Source organism: Vigna umbellata, chromosome 2 (genome assembly GCF_029865625.1).
Source record: "Vigna umbellata cultivar VRB3 chromosome 2, Vumbellata_1.0, whole genome shotgun sequence".
NCBI classification, from domain to species: Eukaryota; Viridiplantae; Streptophyta; class Magnoliopsida; order Fabales; family Fabaceae; genus Vigna; species Vigna umbellata.
In genome coordinates, this window is record NC_142166.1 from 25,103,483 (window position 1) to 25,124,356 (window position 20,874).

General features: G+C 38.1%; 1 protein-coding gene and 1 non-coding gene across 2 annotated transcripts; one reads left to right on the plus strand and one right to left on the minus strand.

Annotated features, from left to right (window-relative positions):
* Positions 1-2,740: 2,740 nt before the first annotated feature.
* On the minus strand, positions 2,741-6,791 carry LOC124841964 (uncharacterized). The gene is made up of 2 exons (XM_088107715.1): positions 5,736-6,791; positions 2,741-3,193 (listed from the first exon to the last, which is right to left on the minus strand). Exons 1-2 carry the CDS (start codon positions 6,459-6,461, stop codon positions 2,741-2,743), a joined length of 1,179 nt encoding a protein of 392 aa, XP_087963841.1. The 5' UTR covers positions 6,462-6,791.
* Positions 6,792-7,509: 718 nt separating this feature from the next.
* On the plus strand, positions 7,510-7,615 carry LOC124835398 (small nucleolar RNA R71). The gene has a single exon (XR_007028570.2). It is a non-coding gene; the product is annotated as a small nucleolar RNA R71 (small nucleolar RNA).
* Positions 7,616-20,874: the final 13,259 nt, after the last annotated feature.

Consider the following 20,874-nt stretch of genomic DNA (forward strand, 5'->3'; position numbering starts at 1 on the left):
TGGCCCCTCACCTGGTGTGAATCCAGCTGCAAAAGTGCTGCTAGGCCCAGTTGGTCTGCCTCCCCCTGAAAAAATTGGACTGTCCCCAGGCCACTGCAAGTATGCTAAGAATTCTGGTGGAGTCATGCCTGGATACGGTCCTCGAACATTGTTATAGAGGTACTCATGAAGGTGGAGTTGTCCTCTATGAATGGAAATATTCTGCTGGCAAGTGTGCTCCATTTGCAACCTCAAATACCTCATTTGCTCAAGTAAGTCATCATGTATGTTGAGTTGAGGTTGTTGTTCAGGACATGGTGTTTGTTCTGCAACTGCAGGTTGTTCCAACTGTTGCACAATTTCTGCGGGGTTGGTACAAAATTTCTCAATAAATCTCTTGGTAATGGTAGGTCTTATCTTAACACTTAAGTCTACCTCCACCCCTTGTGCTTGGCAAAGAGCTGTGATTAAAGCTGGAAATCCTAAAGCACCTTTGCTCTTCTCATTGTTTTTGTTGAATTCATACCGCACAAATTTATGGATTTCCTCAGAGATAATGGTGGCCACATCCACAGTGAAATCCTCTCTCATTATATAAAAAAGAAGATGGCATCTTGGCACATTCAAGTCAGACACATGGCCAATGGGTACAATATTTGAGAGTAAGAAAGTCATCCAAACTTGAGCCAAAGTCTTCATATCTGTTCGAAGTATTCTGCGAGGATCGCCAGAGGATCCAAGCCGATAGGACCTGTTAGAAATGCAAATCAAGTTGGCAACTTCTTCTTCATCAAAAGCTTCTTGACTTCTTCGCCTTCTTGTATAATCACACAATTGACCTTCTGCTAGTGGCAACGGATGGCCTAGGAATTCACTAATTGAGGCTCGATCATAAGTAACCCATCGACCTCTAACCTTGGACCGCTTGTCTCCCAGACCATCTAGAGGATAAGCATTCGCATAAAATTCTCTGACAATTTCAGGATCAAACTTAGGCAAAGGATCAACTAATCTCATCCAATTTCTTCTCAAAAGGCCATTTAAGAAGGGATCATATTCCTCTGGAAGCAAAGCCAATTTTCTCTCTGTGATGAAGTACCATTGTTTTATCTCTTCATACCTCTCCTGTCTTTTAGGATCTCTGAACAAATTTCTGAGTGGTCTTTCAGGAGAGGGACTGGTTCTTCTCCTCTTTCCTTTGTGGGATCTAGTAGGGGGAGGTCTAGCAGTTGTCTTTGTTCTAGCCATTGTCCTGCAAAGATCAAAATAACCCACTACATGTATCCCAAGTTAGTTGCTGATATTGAAGTAGCCATTTCTAAATATCCAAGTCATGACATGTACAAACATCAATTTGTGTGCATTTCGTCAACTAAGTTAAGCATTTCATCAAACAGTTCATGTGCATCTTCAAAATCAATTTTGCATGAATTAATTTGTGCACAAACAACCTACATTGTTCAGTTATACCAACAACTCACATTTAAACACTCACAATAGTTCATGGACAACAACAACCCGCATGGGTAGTAACCTAGGGTTCCACAAAAACATAAACAGCAAAAACCCCAAATTTGTTCGGTGAAAATGGGAGATGAGGAAGTAGAGCTTACCTTCAAGGGAGATTAGCAAAGGGAGGAAGAGATTAGTGAGTGAAATGTGTGCTACTGGATCAAGAACTCGGGCCCTAAATCTTTAGGAGAGAAAGCACGGTTGTGAAAAGAAGAAAGTGATGAACAACTCTTCCTTTTGCTGAGTTTTAACAAAAGGTTACGTGTTCTCGCTTAAGCTAAAATTTTTTCGCTTAAGCTAAAACGACAGGTTCAGTTTTTAAAAGATCTCGCCCAGGCGAGCCAAGTTTCGCCAAAGCGAAAAGAAACTCCAGTGGCCCATCCTTATTTGCAGGGCGCTTTCGCTTAGGCGAGTATGGTTTCGCACAAGCGAAATTGTTCCAGAGGGCATTCCAAGTTATAGCCGAATTCTCGCCCAGGCGACTTGATTTAGCTCAAGCGAAAATGTTCCAGTGAGTATTGGAATTTGATTTTCCATTTTCGCCTAGGCGGCTGATTTTTAGCTTAAGCGAGATGGTTCCAGTGAGCACCCCAAGTGTTAGCCTCAATCTAGCCCAGACGAAGCAGATTTCGCTCACGCGAGAAAGCTCCAGTGCTCAACTTAAGTTGCAGGACATTTTTAGCTTAAACGAAAAATTTTAGCTTAAGCTAAAATATCAGCAAAACTTGTTCTTCAGTTTTCTGCATATTTAGCCCAGGCGAGAAATGTTTAGCTTAAGCGAAAATAGTGCAGTATTTTTCCTTTTGAAAAATTTTGAACTTGTACTCCCCTCAATCAAGATGAACTCAATCCAATTATTCCAGAGACACAATTCAATCTATTCCTCAACCAATTATCTTCCATCCCTAAAAGTTTTACATCATCAAATGCAAAATCAAACTTTTAAGTGCAACTTTCACAATTTGGCCAAAACAAGGTAATTTTTAACATTCAATGAACTCAACTTTGGCACCAGAACTTATTCTCATGCATGACACAAACATTTTGGTCCAAAAAAAAACAACACTAGCATGCATGGGTTGCCCTATTGAGACATTTAAATGTTAAAACTTACCCTTTTCATGCAAACACAATATATACACAACACAACTAACAAACAAGATGAATTTAAAATGCGAAGACATAATTAAACAATGGGTTGCCTCCCAGGAAGCGCTTGTTTAACGTCACGAGCCTGACGCCTGTATCATTATGGTTCGTCCAATTGGATGATTGTGGCAAGTGTGTCAACCTCACCACCAAAGTAGGGCTTCAATCTTTGTCCATTCACAACCCAACTTCTTTTAGATTCTGGATCCTCTAACTCAATAGCTCCATAAGGTTTGACAACCTTAACAAGAAATGGTCCTGACCATTTTGATTTGAGTTTTCCAGGAAATAACCTTAACCTGGAATTGAACAGTAACACTGATTGGCTTGGATAAAATTCTCTCTTGAAAATTTTCTTGTCATGATAGGCCTTCATCCTTTCCTTGTAGAGCTTAGAGGATTCATAAGCATTGTGTCTCATTTCTTCCAATTCCTGCAGTTGTAATCTTCTTTTCTCTCCTGCTGCCTTTGAGTCAAAATTTAGAAATTTCAGTGCCCAAAATGCCTTATGTTCCAACTCAACTGGTAAGTGACATGACTTCCCATATACCAACTGAAATGGGGATAAACCAGTAGGGGACTTATAAGCAGTTCTATACGCCCATAGTGCGTCATCCAACTTCATTGACCAATCCTTCCTGGAAGATGTCACTGTTTTCTCTAGGATACGCTTGATTTCCCTGTTTGACACCTCTGCTTGTCCATTGGTCTGTGGATGATAAGGTGATGCAATTTTATGTCGAACTCCATAATGCTCCAAACATTTCTGAAGTTGATCATTGCAAAAGTGTGAACCTCCATCACTTATCAACACTCTTGGGGTGCCAAACCTACAAAATATATTTCTTTTGAGAAATTTGATCACTGTTTTGGCATCAGCCTTAGAAGTTGCCACTGCTTCAACCCATTTTGTCACATAATCAACTGCAACCAAAATATATTCATTGGAGAAAGAAGATGGAAGTGGTCCTACAAAATCAATTCCCCAACAATCAAAAGCTTCTACTTCCAAAATAATATTCAGAGGCATTTCATGTCTTTTTGAGATTCCACCTGTTCTTTGACAACTATTGGACTGCTGAACATATTTGTATGCATCCTTGAACAAGGTTGGCCAATAAAAACCAGATTGGAGGATTTTTGCAGCTGTCCTCTCGCCATTAAAATGTCCACCATATGGGGAACTGTGACAATGCCACAAAATGTGTTTAGCTTCTTCATTGGATACACACCTTCTTAACAGTTGATCAGCTCCAATTTTGAATAAATGAGGATCATCCCACACATATTGTTGTGCATCTCTTAAGAATTTCTTTATCTGGTGCCAATTAAAATCTTCAGGTATGACTCCTGCAGCTTTGAAATTGGCCATGTCAACAAACCATGGCCTTTCCTGCACCATCATCAGTTTTTCATCAGGAAATTCCTCCTGCACTTCTGATTGAGTATTGGTCACCTCATGATTTACCAATCTGGAAAGATGATCAGCTACAAAATTTTCTTTTCCCTTTGTCCTTAATTACCAAATCAAATTCTTGCAACAATAAAATCCATCTAATCAGTCTTGGCTTTGAATTAGATTTGGTTAATAAGTACTTAATTGCAGCAAGATCAGTATATATTGTAATAAATGAACCAATCAAATATGCTCTAAATTTTTCCAATGCATATACAATAGCTAACAATTCCTTTTCAGTTATGGCATAATTGATTTGAGCTTCATTAAGGACTTTGCTAGCATAGTGTATAGCATGAAAAACTTTTGATTTTCTCTGTCCCAAAACAGCTCCTATGGCATAGTCACTAGCATCACACATTAATTCAAAGCCTAAATTCCAATCAGGAGCAATTATCATAGGAGCTGAAACTAACTTTTATTTTAACAATTCAAACGCATGCAAGCATTCAGCATCAAATTTAAAAGGTGTATCCTTATTGAGTAGATTGCTAAGTGGTTTGGCAACTCTGGAGAAATCCTTGATGAATCTCCTGTAAAAGCCAGCATGGCCTAGAAAACTCCTAATACCCTTCACATTGGTTAGTGGGGGAAGTTTTTCTATGATCTCCACTTTGGCCCTATCCACTTCAATTCCCTTGGCAGAGATTTTGTGACCCAACACCACACCTTCAGTGACCATGAAATGACACTTTTCCCAATTCAATACCAAATTGGTATCAACACATCGTTTCAATACAGTATTCAAATTCTCCAAACATTGATCAAATGAAGCACCGAATACGGAAAAGTCATCCATAAAAACTTCTATATTTTTCTCTATCAAGTCAGAGAAAATTGCAAGCATGCACCGTTGAAAGGTTGCTGGTGCGTTACATAATCCGAATGGCATTTTCCTGTAAGCAAACACACCAAAAGGACAAGTAAAAGCAGTTTTTTCCTGATCTTCTGGATCTACAGCTATCTGATTGTAACCGGAATATCCATCAAGAAAACAATAAAAAGCTTGTCCTGCCAATCTTTCTAACATTTGATCCATGAAAGGTAAAGGAAAATGATCCTTCCTAGTGGCTTGATTTAATTTCCTATAGTCTATGCACATTCTCCAGCCTGTGACTGTTCTAGTGGGGATTAATTCATTTTTATCATTGCAAACCACAATCATACCTCCCTTTTTTGGAACTACCTGGAACGGACTGACCCAGGCACTATCAGAAATGGGATAGATCATACCTGCGTCAAGTAGCTTCATCACTTCTTTCTTGACCACCTCTTTCATGGTTGGATTCAATCGCCTTTGGGGTTGGGCTACAGGCTTAAAATCTTGCTCCATGTGAATTTTGTGCATACAATAGGATGGACTAATCCCTTTCAAATCAGATAAGGTCCAACCTATGGCATCTTCATTGGCTTTGAGAACTGAGATCAACTTCTCTTCTTCAGAAATCGTTAAGGCATTGCTAATCACCACTGGTTTGTTACCTCCGTCTGCAAGAAAAACATATTTTAAATGGGGAGGTAACACTTTCAATTCCAGCTTCTGACTTTCAGTTTTCTTTTCTTGCTGCAATTTTTCATATTGTATTTCATTCAATGCAAGCGCTTCTGTTGAAGTCAAGTGTATCAAATATTCATTAACTTTCTTCTCATCTTCTTCTTCCAACTCATCACAAGCACCGATTAAAGCTTTCTCCAATGGACTTGCATTTGCCAATTGCTTCCTGGCTGCTAGACAAATTTCATGTACCACATCCATTTTGAAACATTGTTGTTTATCATTAGGATGCTGAATTGCTTCAAAAACATTAAAGTTGACTTCATCATCCTGCACTCTGACCTTTAGTTTGCCATCATCAACATCAATAATGACCTTAGCAGTCTTCATAAAAGGTCTTCCCAGAATCAGAGGAACTTCAACATCCTCCTCAATATCCATTACCACAAAGTCAATTGGGAACATGAATTTATCAACTTTAACTAAGACATCCTCTGCCACTCCATAAGGATATTTTAGGGATCTGTCAGCTAATTGTAATGTCATCCGTGTAGGCCTTACTTCCAAATCTCCTATCCTTCTTAGCATGGACAAAGGCATCAAATTTATACTAGCACCCAAATCAAGTAAGGCTTTACCTACTGGCAATGTCCCAATTGTGACTGGAATGGTGAAACTTCCAGGGTCCTTGGATTTTTGGGGTAATGATTTTTGGATTATAGCACTGCAGCCTGCTTCAAGCTCCACTGTCTCTTCAGAAAATCTTCTTTTCTTTGTCAGGAGCTCCTTCATGAATTTTGCATAAGTTGGCATCTGCTCCATAGCTTCCACAAATGGAATATTAATCTGCAGTCGCTTGAAAATATCCATGAACCTAGCAAACTGCCTTTCCTTATCTCTTTTGGACGAATTTGGAGGGTAAGGTAGGTTCTTCAACTGCGGCACCTGTTTCTCACCTTTCTCCCTCTTTTTCTCCTCATTTCTTTTTATTTCTTCTTTTTCTTTTCTTTTATTTCCATACTCACTTTTATTTTTCTCTTCCTCTTCCTCACACTCATTTTTTTCTTTTTCATTTTCTTTTTCCTCCAAAACTTCCTCCTCCACAACAAGATTGTCTCCGATCCCTCTTCCCACAATTTTTCCACTCCTAGTAGTAATTGATTTACAATGCTCCTTGGGATTAGTTTGGGTGTTGGCTGAAAAATGACCTGCTTGTTGATCTGATAGTTGTTTAGCCAACTGTCCCACCTGTGTTTCAAGATTCCTGATTGAAGCTTCTGTATTTTTCTGATTATTCATAGAAGCTTGCATGAATTTTTCTAAAGTATCCTCTAATTTGGTTGTTCTTTCATACACAGAAGGATTTTGTTGTTGATGCTGATAAGGAGGTTGTCTATTTGAAGGACCAGCATCTTGTTTCCATCCAAAATTCTGACTTTGATGGTTTCTCCACCCCTGTGAAAAATTATTGTTGTTAGAGAAATTCCCTTATCTTCCTTGATTACTCACATATTGAACTTCTCCTTCTTGTGGGCTACTTTGATATGAACAATGACCATTGGGATGGTCACCTCCACAAAAGTTACATCTCATGGGTTGTTGACTAGGAGGAGATTGTACTGCTTTTAACTGCTCAGGTAAGTTAGCCATCTGTTTGGTTAATGCTTCCATCTGCTGAGTTAGAATTTTATTCTGAGCTAAAATTGCATCTGTAGTGCTGAGATCAAGAATTCCTTTTCGCTGAACTGTTTGTCTGTTATGTTGGGCTTGATGGTCTGTAGATGCTAGTGCCTCAATGATTCTTGTTGCTTGTTCTGCATCTACAGACATCATTGTTCCTCCAGCCGCTGCATCTAATATCATTTTGGTGTCTGGCCTCAGACCATTGCAGAAAATATTCAGTTGAGCAATATCTTCAAAACCATGATTGGGGCATCTCCTCAACAAAGAATTAAATCGTTCCCAAGCTTCACAGAATGGTTCATCTTGTCCTTGCCTAAAAGTAGAAATCTCAGCTTTTGCCTTAATGTAACGAGAAGGTGGAAAGAATCTGTTCAAGAATTTATCTTCTACATCACTCCACTTGTTCAGACTCTGGTTGGGATGTGATTTAAGCCATTCCTTTGCTCTACCTGTCAAAGAAAAAGGAAACAAACGCATATATACATGGTCAAGATCTCCTTCTTCAAACCCCATAGTTCCTACCAGTTCATAGAATGTAGAGAGATGAATGTATGGATCTTCATTATCCATTCCAGTGAATTGATGAGAACTGATTAGGCTAAGGAAAGCTGGCTTCATCTCCAAAGTTTTGGTGGTGGGCGGTATTACTATGCTAGAAAAATATCTTGGCCCTTGTTGCATAGCATAGTCTCCAAGTGTTCTTCTAGGTGGATTTGGTCCTTCTTCCGCCATGTTTTCTGTTTCCTGATGTGTGATGGAAGTATTGGAAGATTTTTCCTTTGTTTTTCCTTGCTTCTTCTTGTTTTTGCCTCTACTTCTTCGAGCGGTTTTTTCTATCTCTGGGTCAAATGCTAATTGATCTTTAGAAACCTGACCTCTTAAGAACATAAATTAAAACAGCTCAAGCAAGGATTAGTACAAATGAGAAAATAAAATAAACTATCTAATTAAGAAGAAAAAGAAAATATATTCACAAAGCTGGATGAGATAACTTTTTAAAATTCAAAAGAAACCGTTCCCCGGCAACGGTGCCAAAAATACTTGTTAAACTTTTGGCAAGCGTACCAATAGTCAACTGTAGTATAATGATTTTTTAAGTAAGAGTGTCGAACCCACGAGGAACAATTTCGATTAAATAGATAAATTGTTATCTCAAACAGTATATATACAAGGATGTTCAATTTGATTCATGATGGATGTTGATAAATAAAACTGCGTTGCGTGAAAGTAAAATAATAACAACAAATAACTTAACGAAGGTTAATATGAGAAGTTGGGATTGAATTCATCTATCTCACTCGTCTGCAATCTGGATGAATACAAACATATAGCAACTGAAATTACCAATATTGATGCAACACACAAAAGTCATTTATATCGATTCCTCGCATATAAAATTCATAAGATCAGTTCCTTGAATATTGATTCCTCACATATCCAACAAACTGTCCAGCATTATATTCAAGTGTTATAAGCAATTGATAAACTGAAATCTATCCCTAGCATCACAGAATATCAAGTATTCTTGCTCAAATCAGGGTTTTAGAAATACTTCCCAGTCAAGTCTAAAATCCACATTCATGAAACTATTGATCAGGTAGAGTCAAGCATTAAGAGTAGAACAAAAATACCAATGTTGAATAAAAACAGAAATGCTATATATAAATATCACCAGATTACATCCGAGTTCGAATCGATTACATTCAATCCCAAGAGAAGAGATCAGCCACTCATGGTAGCCATTGACATTCTAAGAGATGAAGAAGAAGGTCCTAAAGCTAAAATGGAAGAAAAACTCTTTGGGTACTCTTTCTCCGTAGCTCTCCGTTCTCCCCTTTCTTTCTGCTTCCTAAGTATATAAACTGCCCGAATTCTCGCTTAAGCTAAATTATTCTCGCTTAAGCGAGAAGAAACTTCTTGGAGAAGATAATCATTCTCGCTTAAGCTAAAATATTCTCGCTTAAGCGAGAATGACTTTTAAGGTAATGGCTTCCTGGACAATTCTAGCTTAAGCGAAATCATTCTAGCTTGGGCGAAATATTGCAGAATTTGCTCTTCTCTCTTAGTTTACCTGAAATGTATACAAACTAGGGATCAAATGATTTCCTTTTACTCAATAACTCAGAAACATGTGATTACATTTCATCTTTCTTAGATTGGGGAAAATTGATACAAATGTACTCAATTCAAAACATAAGTGCTCAAAATCCATATGAAAATTAACTACTTTTTTGCACTTATCAACTCCCCCCAACCTAGCATCTTGCTTGTCCTCAAGCAAAGTAATAAAATCCCAACAGCTTTTCAAAACTCAAACTTTGAAATCATTTTCTCTGATTTTAGCCGATTAAAATCACTCTTGATCCGTTCCAAACCTTTTCCACCGTTCAATCTTGATTTTGAACCGATTAATCGGTTCATTTTGAGTTTTCCCTCTTTTCTAGGGTTTTCTTGAGTCCGTTCATAGTTTAGTAGTTTTCCTTCGAGTCAGCTCTCGATCTAGAGCTTCATTTTCCATTCCGCTGCGTCTTCACTCGTCGGAGAAGTTTCGAGGAGTCCGCGTCGCGCCTTTGGTCACTTCTCGGAACCACTCGTCATAAATGTTATAGATTACCAGTGTTGAACAAAAATACCAATGTTGAATAAAAACATAAATGTTATATATAAATATCACCAGATTACATCCGAGTTCGAATCGATTACATTCAATCCCAAGAGAAGAGATCAGCCACTCATGGTAGCCATTAACATTCTAAGAGATGAAGAATAAGGTCCTAAAGCTAAAATGGAAGAAAAACTCTTTGGGTACTCTTTCTCCGTAGCTCTCCGTTCTCCCCTTTCTTTCTGCTTCGTAAGTATATAAACTGCCCGAATTCTCGCTTAAGCTAAATTATTCTCGCTTAAGCGAGAAGAAACTTCTTGGAGAAGATAATCATTCTCGCTTAAGCTAAAATATTCTCGCTTAAGCGAGAATGACTTTTAAGGTAATGGCTTCCTGGACAATTCTAGCTTAAGCGAAATCATTCTAGCTTGGGCGAAATATTGCAGAATTTGCTCTTCTCTCTTAGTTTACCTGAAATGTATACAAACTAGGGATCAAATGATTTCCTTTTACTCAATAATTCAGAAACATGTGATTACATTTCATCTTTCTTAGATTGGGGAAAATTGATACAAATGTACTCAATTCAAAACATAAGTGCTCAAATTCCATATGAAAATTAACTACTTTTTTGCACTTATCAGCCTTCCAGGTAGCGCTTGTTTAACGTCACGAGCCTGACCCAAAATCCACCAACACCCATCAGTAGGTGTTACAATCTTACCAACACCCATTAGTAGGTGCAGAATTTTCTTACCAACAACCATCAGTAGGTGTTACAGACTTACCAACACCCATCAGTAGGTGTTACAACTTAGTATCCTTCAGTAGATACTTAACCACCTAGCATCCTTCAGTAGATGCTATATCCAATAAAGTATTTACAAAAATAATGTCCACAAATTAAAAGTTACAAAACAAAATCAAAAGTTTTTAAATCACTGGGTTGCCTCCCAGCAAGCGCTCTTTTAACGTCATTAGCTTGACCCAGTAAAGTTCAAATTCCTTCTTCATAGTTGATGTTCTTGTCCCACCAACTCATCAGTTGTTTCCTGTGTACTGCTTTGATTTTTCTAGAATGTGGAGACTCTATCTCTATCATCTCCTTCTCTTTATAGCCTTTCACAACCCACAACTTGTTTTTGATTCTCATAGGTGTACCAAGTTGGGGTCTTCCTTTATTCCAGTCATCAGGAACTTTTCCTCCTCTTCCAATCTGTTCTCCTTTATGCACCTGAAACAACAAACAATGGTTACCTGTAACCTTGGGCTTTTCATCTTTATGGCTAGTCATGTGTGCATCTTGAAATGCAGCTTTATAACTAGCTTCTTCCTCCTGTGTTTGCGTCTCATCTTTAAAGACACCTACAACAACTCTCTCCTCTCGGTCCTGGAGCACCACTATACCTTCGTTTACATCAATGATACCTTTGGCCGTTTTCATAAACGGTCTTCCAAGAATGATAGGTATCTTTTCTGTCTCCATCTTCATCACCACAATGTGATAACAGTTGAAAAACTGTTATTTTCATGCTTAAAATTGACACTAAAAGCAACCTTTACACTTAGAAACTAGCTTGAAATCATGCTTTTCTGCATATTTTCATAAATAAGAGAGCTGAACAGGTTTATGCTTGATTTCAGTGTTTTTGTGCAGGTTTTAAGGTGAATTTGGTGAAAGAAGTGAAGAAGGAGAGAGATGAAATCAGAAAAGACATCAAAAAGTGCAAAAGGAGAAGCCGAAGTCACCGCTCAGCGGCAGTTTACCGCTGAGCGGCAGTTTACCGCTGAGCGGCACTCAGGAGCTCACGGGAGATCCGCTGAGGGGCAAAATGGCCGTTGAGGGGAGAAAACAAGACACGCACTTACCGCTGAGCGGTATTTTACCACTGAGCGGCACTTTAATGGGCTTGGACCTAATTTTTTGTAATTTACGAATGGTATTTAAGCTTTAGGGTTTCCTAGGGTTAGGTATCTTTGGCAGAAACGAAGCAAACACTCTCTCTTCCACCCCTTGGGGTAGATTGGGAGATGGTGACAGCTCTCCTCTTCTCTTTCACAGGTTTTTCTATCTCTTTCATTCTTTCATTATTGTTCATCTAGGTTCACCATGAATATGGTGAACTAAACTCTGTATGTTTGTTGGGGAATCAATGTAATCTTGTGAAACTCTCATATATGGAATCTGTTTTTACATCTTTTAATTAAGACTTATGCTTTCTTTTCATCATTAGTCAGGGTTTTTCCTCTTTGCTTAATGCTTGCATTGTTTAACTCATTCGATGCATGATTATTGGTTTTGTCGATACGGGCACGTACGGGGAAGTCTAGATCCGGGGAATTTCTCCCAATATGATATTGGTTGTCGTTAAGCTCCTGCACTTATGAACTGATCATTAGGAATGCTAGGAATTGTATGAACTCGTGATTAGGGAGAAGCCTTCTAGAAAGGTACTTTAGAGAGTGGCATTAACAATGATGATTTGAATGTTGAATTCCTAAAATATATGAGAGTGGATAAGATGAAATTGACCCCCAACAACATATTCATACATTAATATCATTGAAAGTGTTTATCTTTTGCTTTTTGCCATTGATCAAAACTCCATGCATACATGTTTATTTTCTGTCTTGCATGTTAAACTCCAAATATTTCGTCTGTAAGTCTTAGCTAATCAAGAAACCACATAACTAAACTAGGTCGTGAGTCCTTTGGGAAGAACGATACTTGGTCTTACCAAGTTTATTACTTGAACGATTCGGTCATACTTGCCGATTGAAAAACAAGTTTGTGACATCATATTTTGGTGTTCATAAATTTGTCCATCACAAAGTCTGCCAAGAACTGGAGTTTTCCAACACAAACTATGATGTCCTCTGCAATCCCACATGGTTCCTTTGAAGATCCATCGGCCATTACTAAATGAACCTTTACAGGTTTCATATTAACATCGCCGATTTGCTCCAGTAAAGAGTAAGGTATCAAGTTAACACTTGAACCTAAATCAAGAAGAGCTTTTTTTAATCCTTTTCTTCCCTATGGTACAAGGGATAGAAAAGCCTCCTGGATCTGTTGCTTTTGGAGGGAATGGCTCCTTTTTAACAGTTTTACACTTCTTTGCCTCATCATCTCTACGTCTTTTCTTTGTAGAGACGTCTTCATTAGATTTAGTGTAAACCGTAATTTGTTGTAGAATCTGCTCCCAAGGTGCATCATTATCCACCATCTTGAATAATTCTGTGAAATCCAGTTGTTTCCCTTGATGTATTGGAAAAGGAGAAGTATTTTTGCTCTCTATTTCTCTTTTCTCTTCTGTTTCTCCTTTGTCTAACTCAACTATCTCATTTTTAGCACTCTCTACCACCTTGCATTCTTCTCTGGGGTTAACCTCAGTATTAGCCCCAAAATTTCTATTTGGCCTTTCTTCCACCTGCTTGGTGATCTGCCCCATCTGAATCTCCAAATTCTTGATAGCAGCTTCAGTGCTCTTTTGGGTAGACTCAGTTTTCTGTATGAAATTATTAAGAGTGTCTTCCATCCTCATGGACCTTTCATTAAGCATAGAAATCTGCTGCCATAAGGTGGGTTGCTGCTGTTGCTTATTAAATTGACCAGCTTGCCCAGTTTGCCCTTGACCAATGCTTGGGTGTGGTTTCCACCCTTGATTGTAGTTCCCTTGACGGTATTGATTGGTCATGTAATGCACATCCTCCACGGCTTCTGCTGGAAAGGCACATTGACCATTGATATGGTCGCCTCCAATAATTCACACAACTGGAAAGGCAGCAGTTTTCAACTCTTTAGGCAATTGTGCAAGTGTTTTAGTAAGAGTCTCCAGCTGTTGAGTTAGAATTTTATTTTGTGCTAGCAAGGCATCATGTGTCTGTAATTGTAGAACTCCTTTCTGTTGCATAGGAGCTCCTCTTTCACTGTTGAGCTCATTATCACTAGTAGCCATATTTTCAATAATTTTTGTTGCTTCCTCTGGAGTTTTCCATTTAATGTTTCCTCCTGCTGAGGCATCAAGCATCATCTTGGTTTGTGAACCAAGACCTCCAAGGAAGGTAAGGACTACTTCCACTTCATCGAATCCATGCGTGGGTGTTTTTCATAGCAAGCTTTTGTATCTATCCCATGCATGACCCAGTGATTCTTCCATGCCCTGCCTGAATGAAGAAATCTCTTGCTTGCCTTTGTTCACCTTTGATTGTGGGAAGTATTTATTTAGAAACTTGGTTACCACTGCTTCCCACTCTGTGAAACTTCCCTCTGGAAAAGAATTTAACCAAAGCTTAGCATTGCCTCCTAATGAGAAAGGAAACAAGCTAAGTTTGATCGCTTCATCTGGCACCCCATTGATTTTCACTGTGTTGCAGATCTCATTAAATGTAGTGAGGTGCTCATATGGGCTTTCATGAGATAACCCATTGAATTGATTGCTCTTCACCAGTTGGATCAATGCTGGTTTGACCTCCATGTTAGCTGCATTGACTCTAGGTCTAGCTATACTGTTAAAGTGCTGAGGTCCAACTTTATTGGTGTAATCAGCAAAAGTTCTTCTGATATTATTGTTCTCCATATTTTCTGTGCTATGGTCAGAACCTTGTGGTGATGGTTGCAACAGAGTTTTTAGAGGAGGGAAAAGTTCTCTAGATGTTTAGATTCTTCTCCTCCGTCTACTCTCGTCTAAACCTTCAAGAAGAGGTTCTGCAGTTATCTTGCTCCTAGTTCGAATTGCCTCCAGCATACACAAGAACACAAAACCCTAGAATATTTGGTTAGCACAAAAAGATATAGGAGAACATATAAGATTCAGAGAATAAAATAAAATAAAATAAAATAGAATAAAATAAAATAAAACAAAAACAGAAAAAACAAAAACTGAAAAAAAAATAGAAATTCAAAATTAAAGTCAAAGATAATCAATAATCACACAAATTAACCAGTTAAACCACGAGTCCCCGGCAACGGCGCCAAAAACTTGATGACAAATTTATGAACACCGAAAAACGGTGCCCCAAACTTGTTTAACAATCGGCAAGTGTGACCGAATCATTTCAAGTAATAAACTCGGTAAGACCAAGTATCGTTCTCCCAAAGGACTCACGACCTAGTTTAGTTATGTGATTCGTTGATTATTTAAGACTTAAGAACGAAATAAGTGGAGTTTAATATGCAAAACAGAAAATAAACATGTATGCATGAATTTGATCAATGGCTAAAACAAAATACAAACACTTCAATGGAATATATGGATGAGTATGTTGTTGGGGTTATCAATTTTATCTTATCCACTCTCATATACTTTAGGAATTCAACATTCTTTTCATCATTGTTAATGCCACTCTCTAAATTACCTTGCAAGAAGGCCTATCCCTAATTACGAGTTCATACGATTCCTAGCATTCCTAATAATTAGTTCTTTTAGTGCAGGAGCTTAACGCCAACCAATATACTATTGGGAGAAATTCCCCGGATCTAGACTTCCCCGTACGTTCCCGTATCGACAAAATCAATAATCATGCATTGAATGAGTTAAACAAAGCAAGCATTGAGCAAAGAGGAAAAACCCGAACTAATGATGAAAGAAAGCATAGGTCTTAAATATAAGATGTAAAAACAAATTCCATATATGAGAGTTTCACAAGACTACATTGATTCCCCAACAACAATACAAGGTTTAGTTCACCATATTCATGGTGAAACTAGATCAATAATAATGAAAGAATGAAAGATAAAACCCTAGAAAGGTGAAGAGGTAGCCTGAGCATCCAAGATCCTCCTTCAAAGGGGTGGAAGAGAGAGTGTTTGCTTCGTTTCTGCCAAAGATACAAACCCTAGGACGTCCTAAAGCTTATATACTATTCTAAAATTACAGAAAATTTAGGCCCAAGCCCATAAGTGTGCCGCTCAGCGGTAAAGTACCGCTCAGCGGTAAGTGCGTGAGTTGGTTTCTTCCCCTCAGCGGCCATTTTGCCCCTCAGCGGATCCCCCGTGAGCTTCTGAGTGCCGCTCAACGGTAAACTGTCACTGAGCGGCAGTTACGGCTTCTTCTTTTGCACTTTTTGATGTCTTTTCTGATTTCATCTCTCTCCTTCTTCACTTCTTTCACCAAATTCACCTTAAAACCTACACAAAAACACTGAAATCAAGCATAAACCTGTCCAGCTCTCTTATTTCTGAAAATATGAATAAAAGCATGATTTCAAGCTAGTTTCTAAGTGTTAAAGGTTGCTTTTAGTATCAATTTCAAGCTTGAAAATAACAGTTTTTCAACTGTTATCAATTCTCTGACAACTACTGTTGCTACTTCATCTTCTTCTGTCTTGCTTTAAAGAGCCTCTAAGTGGCCTTATTATTTTCAATATTGCTGCTGCAACGTTATGATGGAATGTATAGGCCCAAGAGAGTGGTGAGAGGGAGTTGGAATGTGGAGTGGTGGGGGCCAAAAGCAGCAGAAAAAGAAAGTGAGGGTTGTGTTATTCTTGGTAACATGTGTGTGGAGAGACTTATGGCGAGGGTGGAGAAGAGTGACATTATATTTGGGAAATCAATTGATGGTTTAGTATACTATTTTGCACTTAGAACATTAAATCAGTAATTGAATTGTGCTAGCAATTTTTAAAGATCACTTTAGACTTGCTCAAACTGTGACACAACATACAAATGGTAGACTTTGAAATCTGACTTTGATATGGCCAAAACTGTAGAAAAATCACTCCATCACACCACCAAAACTGAGTTTATAACATTGAATGAAGTAGGCAATGTTAAAAGTGAGTGTAGAATGTTTAACTACACAACACCAACCTGGAAAACAGCAGCAAGGTAGAGATAAACAGAAATTAGACTCACTGTACAAGGACAGCATGGTCCAAAGTACACTAAATTAGAATGCACTAGAATGGTAAAATTTTTCTAACTATAGTGAAGTAGCAGAAGAAACTACAACGAAACTATCCTAAGAAGTATACAATCGTAAAACATGGCTAACTACAAACTCACACTACAAAAACATCCTACAACTCAAAATATGACACCCTAGAACCTAAAAAGTGTACTAAATAGGTGACAATTTCCAAATTCACCTGAGTTAACCAAAGAATGAATAATGTTGTTATCCTAACAAGTTTAAAGTACTTAAATAAAGTTAAGAAAGATGTGAAATCGGATCAAGCACCAAAATCTCAAAATTTTACTTCTTAGACCTAAAAAGTGTACCCTAGCCGTAGTTTATTGTACACATCCTTACACTGTAGAGGTTGTTAAAGGAAGGTAAGAAACATGATACAATAGATGAACTAGCTATATCTTTAAGTTTGCATACTTGACACCCAAAGAAGTAGATGAAATAGCTAAAAATCAATACTCAAACCTTAAAAAAATTATACTAATTTTGCAAAGTAGACTAAAGTAGGAAAATATACTACAAATAAACTATCCTAACAAGTTAACAATAGGAGAACCCAGGTATTTAAGAACTCACACTAAAAGTAGTAGCTTAAACTAAAACTTTGACAACTTAGAACGTAAAAGTAGTAGCTAAAATACACTAAAAGTTAAGAAGACTGCAAAGTATATTAAAGTAGTCACGAAAACAGTAAACTAACTATCTACACCACTTTTAAAAGATAAAGAAAGATAAAATTGAAGTGTCAATTGAAAAATAAAAAGAAAAACAGAATTTGACTATTGAACACCTATAAATAGACTAAAGTAGGTGAGAATTTTGTTTCCTTGCACAAATTTGTTAAGAAACCTGCATTTAGACCATTAGTGAATGTTCATCTATATGTTGTATGTTGATGTATATATTGTATGTTCCTATATATTGCATTTTCATTTATTAGGCTACAACTTGATTAAGTTAAGTAGTCATTTAAAGTCCTATGGTACTAAAAACACTCTCAATAGAATGAGAAGGGTAATAGTACCTTAAACTAATTGTAATGTACAATTTTTATACAAAAATACTCTATAAAAGAGAACTTTAGTAATGTCAGATTATTGACTCCCCCAAATTGTATACACAACCACTTAGGATGTCAAAGGCATTTCAATACTGAGGACTTCTGTTTGGATGCCCTTATTGAATGCCTATGACAATAGTGTTGAAATTTCCTTCCATGTTTGACTTGAGTAGTAATAGGTTTATTACTTATGTCACATGGAGTGTTGCTGTTTTGGCTAAGTTTTTATTTGTTTGGCTTGTCACAGAACATGGCACATTTTCTCAACCATCGTGGATGGATGTACGACCGTTGTTATAGTGGAAGGAGAGGTTTGAAGGAATCTTTTGTCATCGGAGTTGAAGAGTTTGTGGAGACGGCCCGACGATATCAATATTATGCTGTTGATGGAGGTCTTCGATGTCCATGCATCAAGTGCGAATTTACACGGATTTTGAAAGATGAAGTCGCCAAACTTCACCTATACCAAAAAGGGTTCATGCCTAATTACACGGTTTGGACATTTCATGGTGAAGAAATTCCTTCGACCTCCACTGCAGCTGAAAAGCGGCTTGCATCAGATTCGAATACTATTGTACATACATCTGAGATAGATCAATTTGCCGATATGCAAGAGATGGTTGACAATGCTCTTCGTCGCCATGCTGAACAAGAAGCAAATGATAGTCATTATGAAGAGCCTCCAAATGAAACCACTCAGAGGTTTTACAATTTACTGACAGAGGCAACTCTACCTGTATTTGAAGGTTCAACTGAGTCAAAATTATCAGTGTGCATTAGACTCATGGCTGGCAAATCTAATTGGAACGTGCCCATTCAAGCAGTGGACTTTTATACAAAATTGATGTTAGATTTGACACCACCAAACAATTTTATGTCGAACAATTATTACCAAGCCAAAAAATGTGTTTCAAAGTTGGAATTGGAAGTCAAGAAGATTGATTGTTGTGTTAATGGATGTATGTTATTCTACGACAATGACAGTGGCAAAAATGATGCATTATTGGTTGAATGCAAGTTTTGTGGCTCACCTCGATATCATACGATGCATGCTGGCCGGAGGCAAAAAAAACCCATTCCGTTAAAGTCCATGTTCTATTTGCCTATAATTCCAAGATTACAAAGAATGTTTACTTCAATGCAAACATCAGAACACATGACATGGCATGATGGTAACAAAACTGAAGGATTTTTGCGTCATCCTTCTGATGGTGAAGCTTGGAGGCTCTTCATAATGACTATCGTTTGCTTCTTATTCAGCATGGCAACGAAGAGCATTGTCGACCATCTCTTACATATCGGCAAATTGATCTATCTCAAATGTATGTACAATAGTATTCGAATCTGATGCAAGCCGCTTTTCAGCTGTAGTGGAGGTCGAAGGAATTTCTTCACCATGAAATGTCCAAACCGTGTAATTAGGCATGAACCCTTTTTGGAGGCTCTTCCATTAAAAAAACCCATTCCGTTAAAGTCCATGTTCTATTTGCCTATAATTCCAGGATTACAAAGAATGTTTACTTCAATGCAAACATCAGAACACATGACATGGCATGATGGTAACAAAACTAAAGGATTTTTGCGTCATCCTTCTGATGGTGAAGCTTGGAAGCACTTCAATCATAAACATCCATCTTTGCTAGTGAACCGCGTAACGTCAGACTTGGTCTATGCTCTGATGGGTTTACCCCGTACATTCAGGCGTCTGCATCACCATATTCATGCTGGCCCGTGATAGTTACCCCATACAATCTACCACCTGAGATGTGTATGACAAAGCCTTACATGTTTTTATCGTGTATAATACCAGGTCCATCTAATCCCAAATCATTGATTGATGTATATTTGGAGCCTTTGATTAATGATTTGAAGAAGTTATGGAATGGTGTTTGGACATATGACGTTTCAAGGAAGCAAAATTTCCTTATGAGGGCAGCCTTGATGTGGACTATTAATGACTTCCCAGCGTACGACATGTTATCTGGTTGGAGCACACATGGTCGATTAGCTTGTCCACATTGCATGGAACATACAAAGTCATTCCAATTGAGTTATGGCCGGAAAAGTAGTTGGTATGACTGCCATCGACGGTTCTTTCCCATTGATCACCCCTTTTGATGAAGTTGCTCCAGAAGAGGTGTGGGTTGAAGGCAGGGAAATGATGAATTGGATCATTAGCAGTGTCGAAGTTGGCTCACGAGAAGCAGCTGGCAGCGGAATGAATTGTGGTTTGGCAGCAGCGGAATAGTGAATTCAGTGGATGCAGAGATGGAGGAAGAGCTCTATGGTGAGTGGATTCTCTAGCTCAGACGACCTTCACTGGAAGGAAGCTAGAAGGAGAAGGAAAGCTCATTAAGAGGTGACTTTTGGGCAGAGTTCTGGTTGCTGGAAAATGCATCAGCAGAGTAAAACTCAATATCTTCAAAAGTGAGCTACAAGCTTTGCTTATGAGATTTTATAGATCAATCTCAAAGCTTAAGCAAGCCTTTTACACGTTTTTTTAGATCTGAAATGCTAACCATGTGCTAAATGTGTGGCTTCTAGAAAGCCTTATGAAACACGTGAGAAATGAGTTTTACATGAAAACAATTACTAATGCCACCCCATAGAAGGATAAGCACACCCCTTCTTGTGTGGAAATGTCCACTTTACCCTTGTCCATGTTTTGGCAAATTTGTAACATCTTCTTGTTCTCCAATTTTCCATCCAAAAATAGCAAATAGTATTTGACCTTGGGGAGAATACTCATCTTGGAGCTTTTTGGCCATCCCTCTTGTGATGGGTCCTATGGTGCTAGGCCTTCTTGTATCATCCCCTCCCTCTTGAGAAGGATTTGCCCTCAAATCCAAAAGGTCTTCATCTTCACTATCAAATCCTGAAAAAGGTTTAAGATCAGATACATTGAAGGTAGCATGAACACCATATTCAGGAGGAAGATCAAGTTGATATGCATTGTTATTAATCCTCCTTATCACTCTAAAAGGTCCATCTCCTCTAGGATTGAGTTTGGATTTTCGTAGTTGAGGA

What these genes read in the sequence shown, in the direction of transcription:
- LOC124841964 (XM_088107715.1), bottom strand. Translation starts at nt 6,461, where the DNA reads ATGGATATTTTCAAGCGACTGCAGATTAATATTCCATTTGTGGAAGCT. An exon ending in AAGAAGAAGATGAGAAGAAA is followed by an intron (nt 3,194 to 5,735) that starts GTTAATGAATAT and finishes TCCCCATTTCAG; the next exon opens with TTGGTATATGGGAAGTCATG.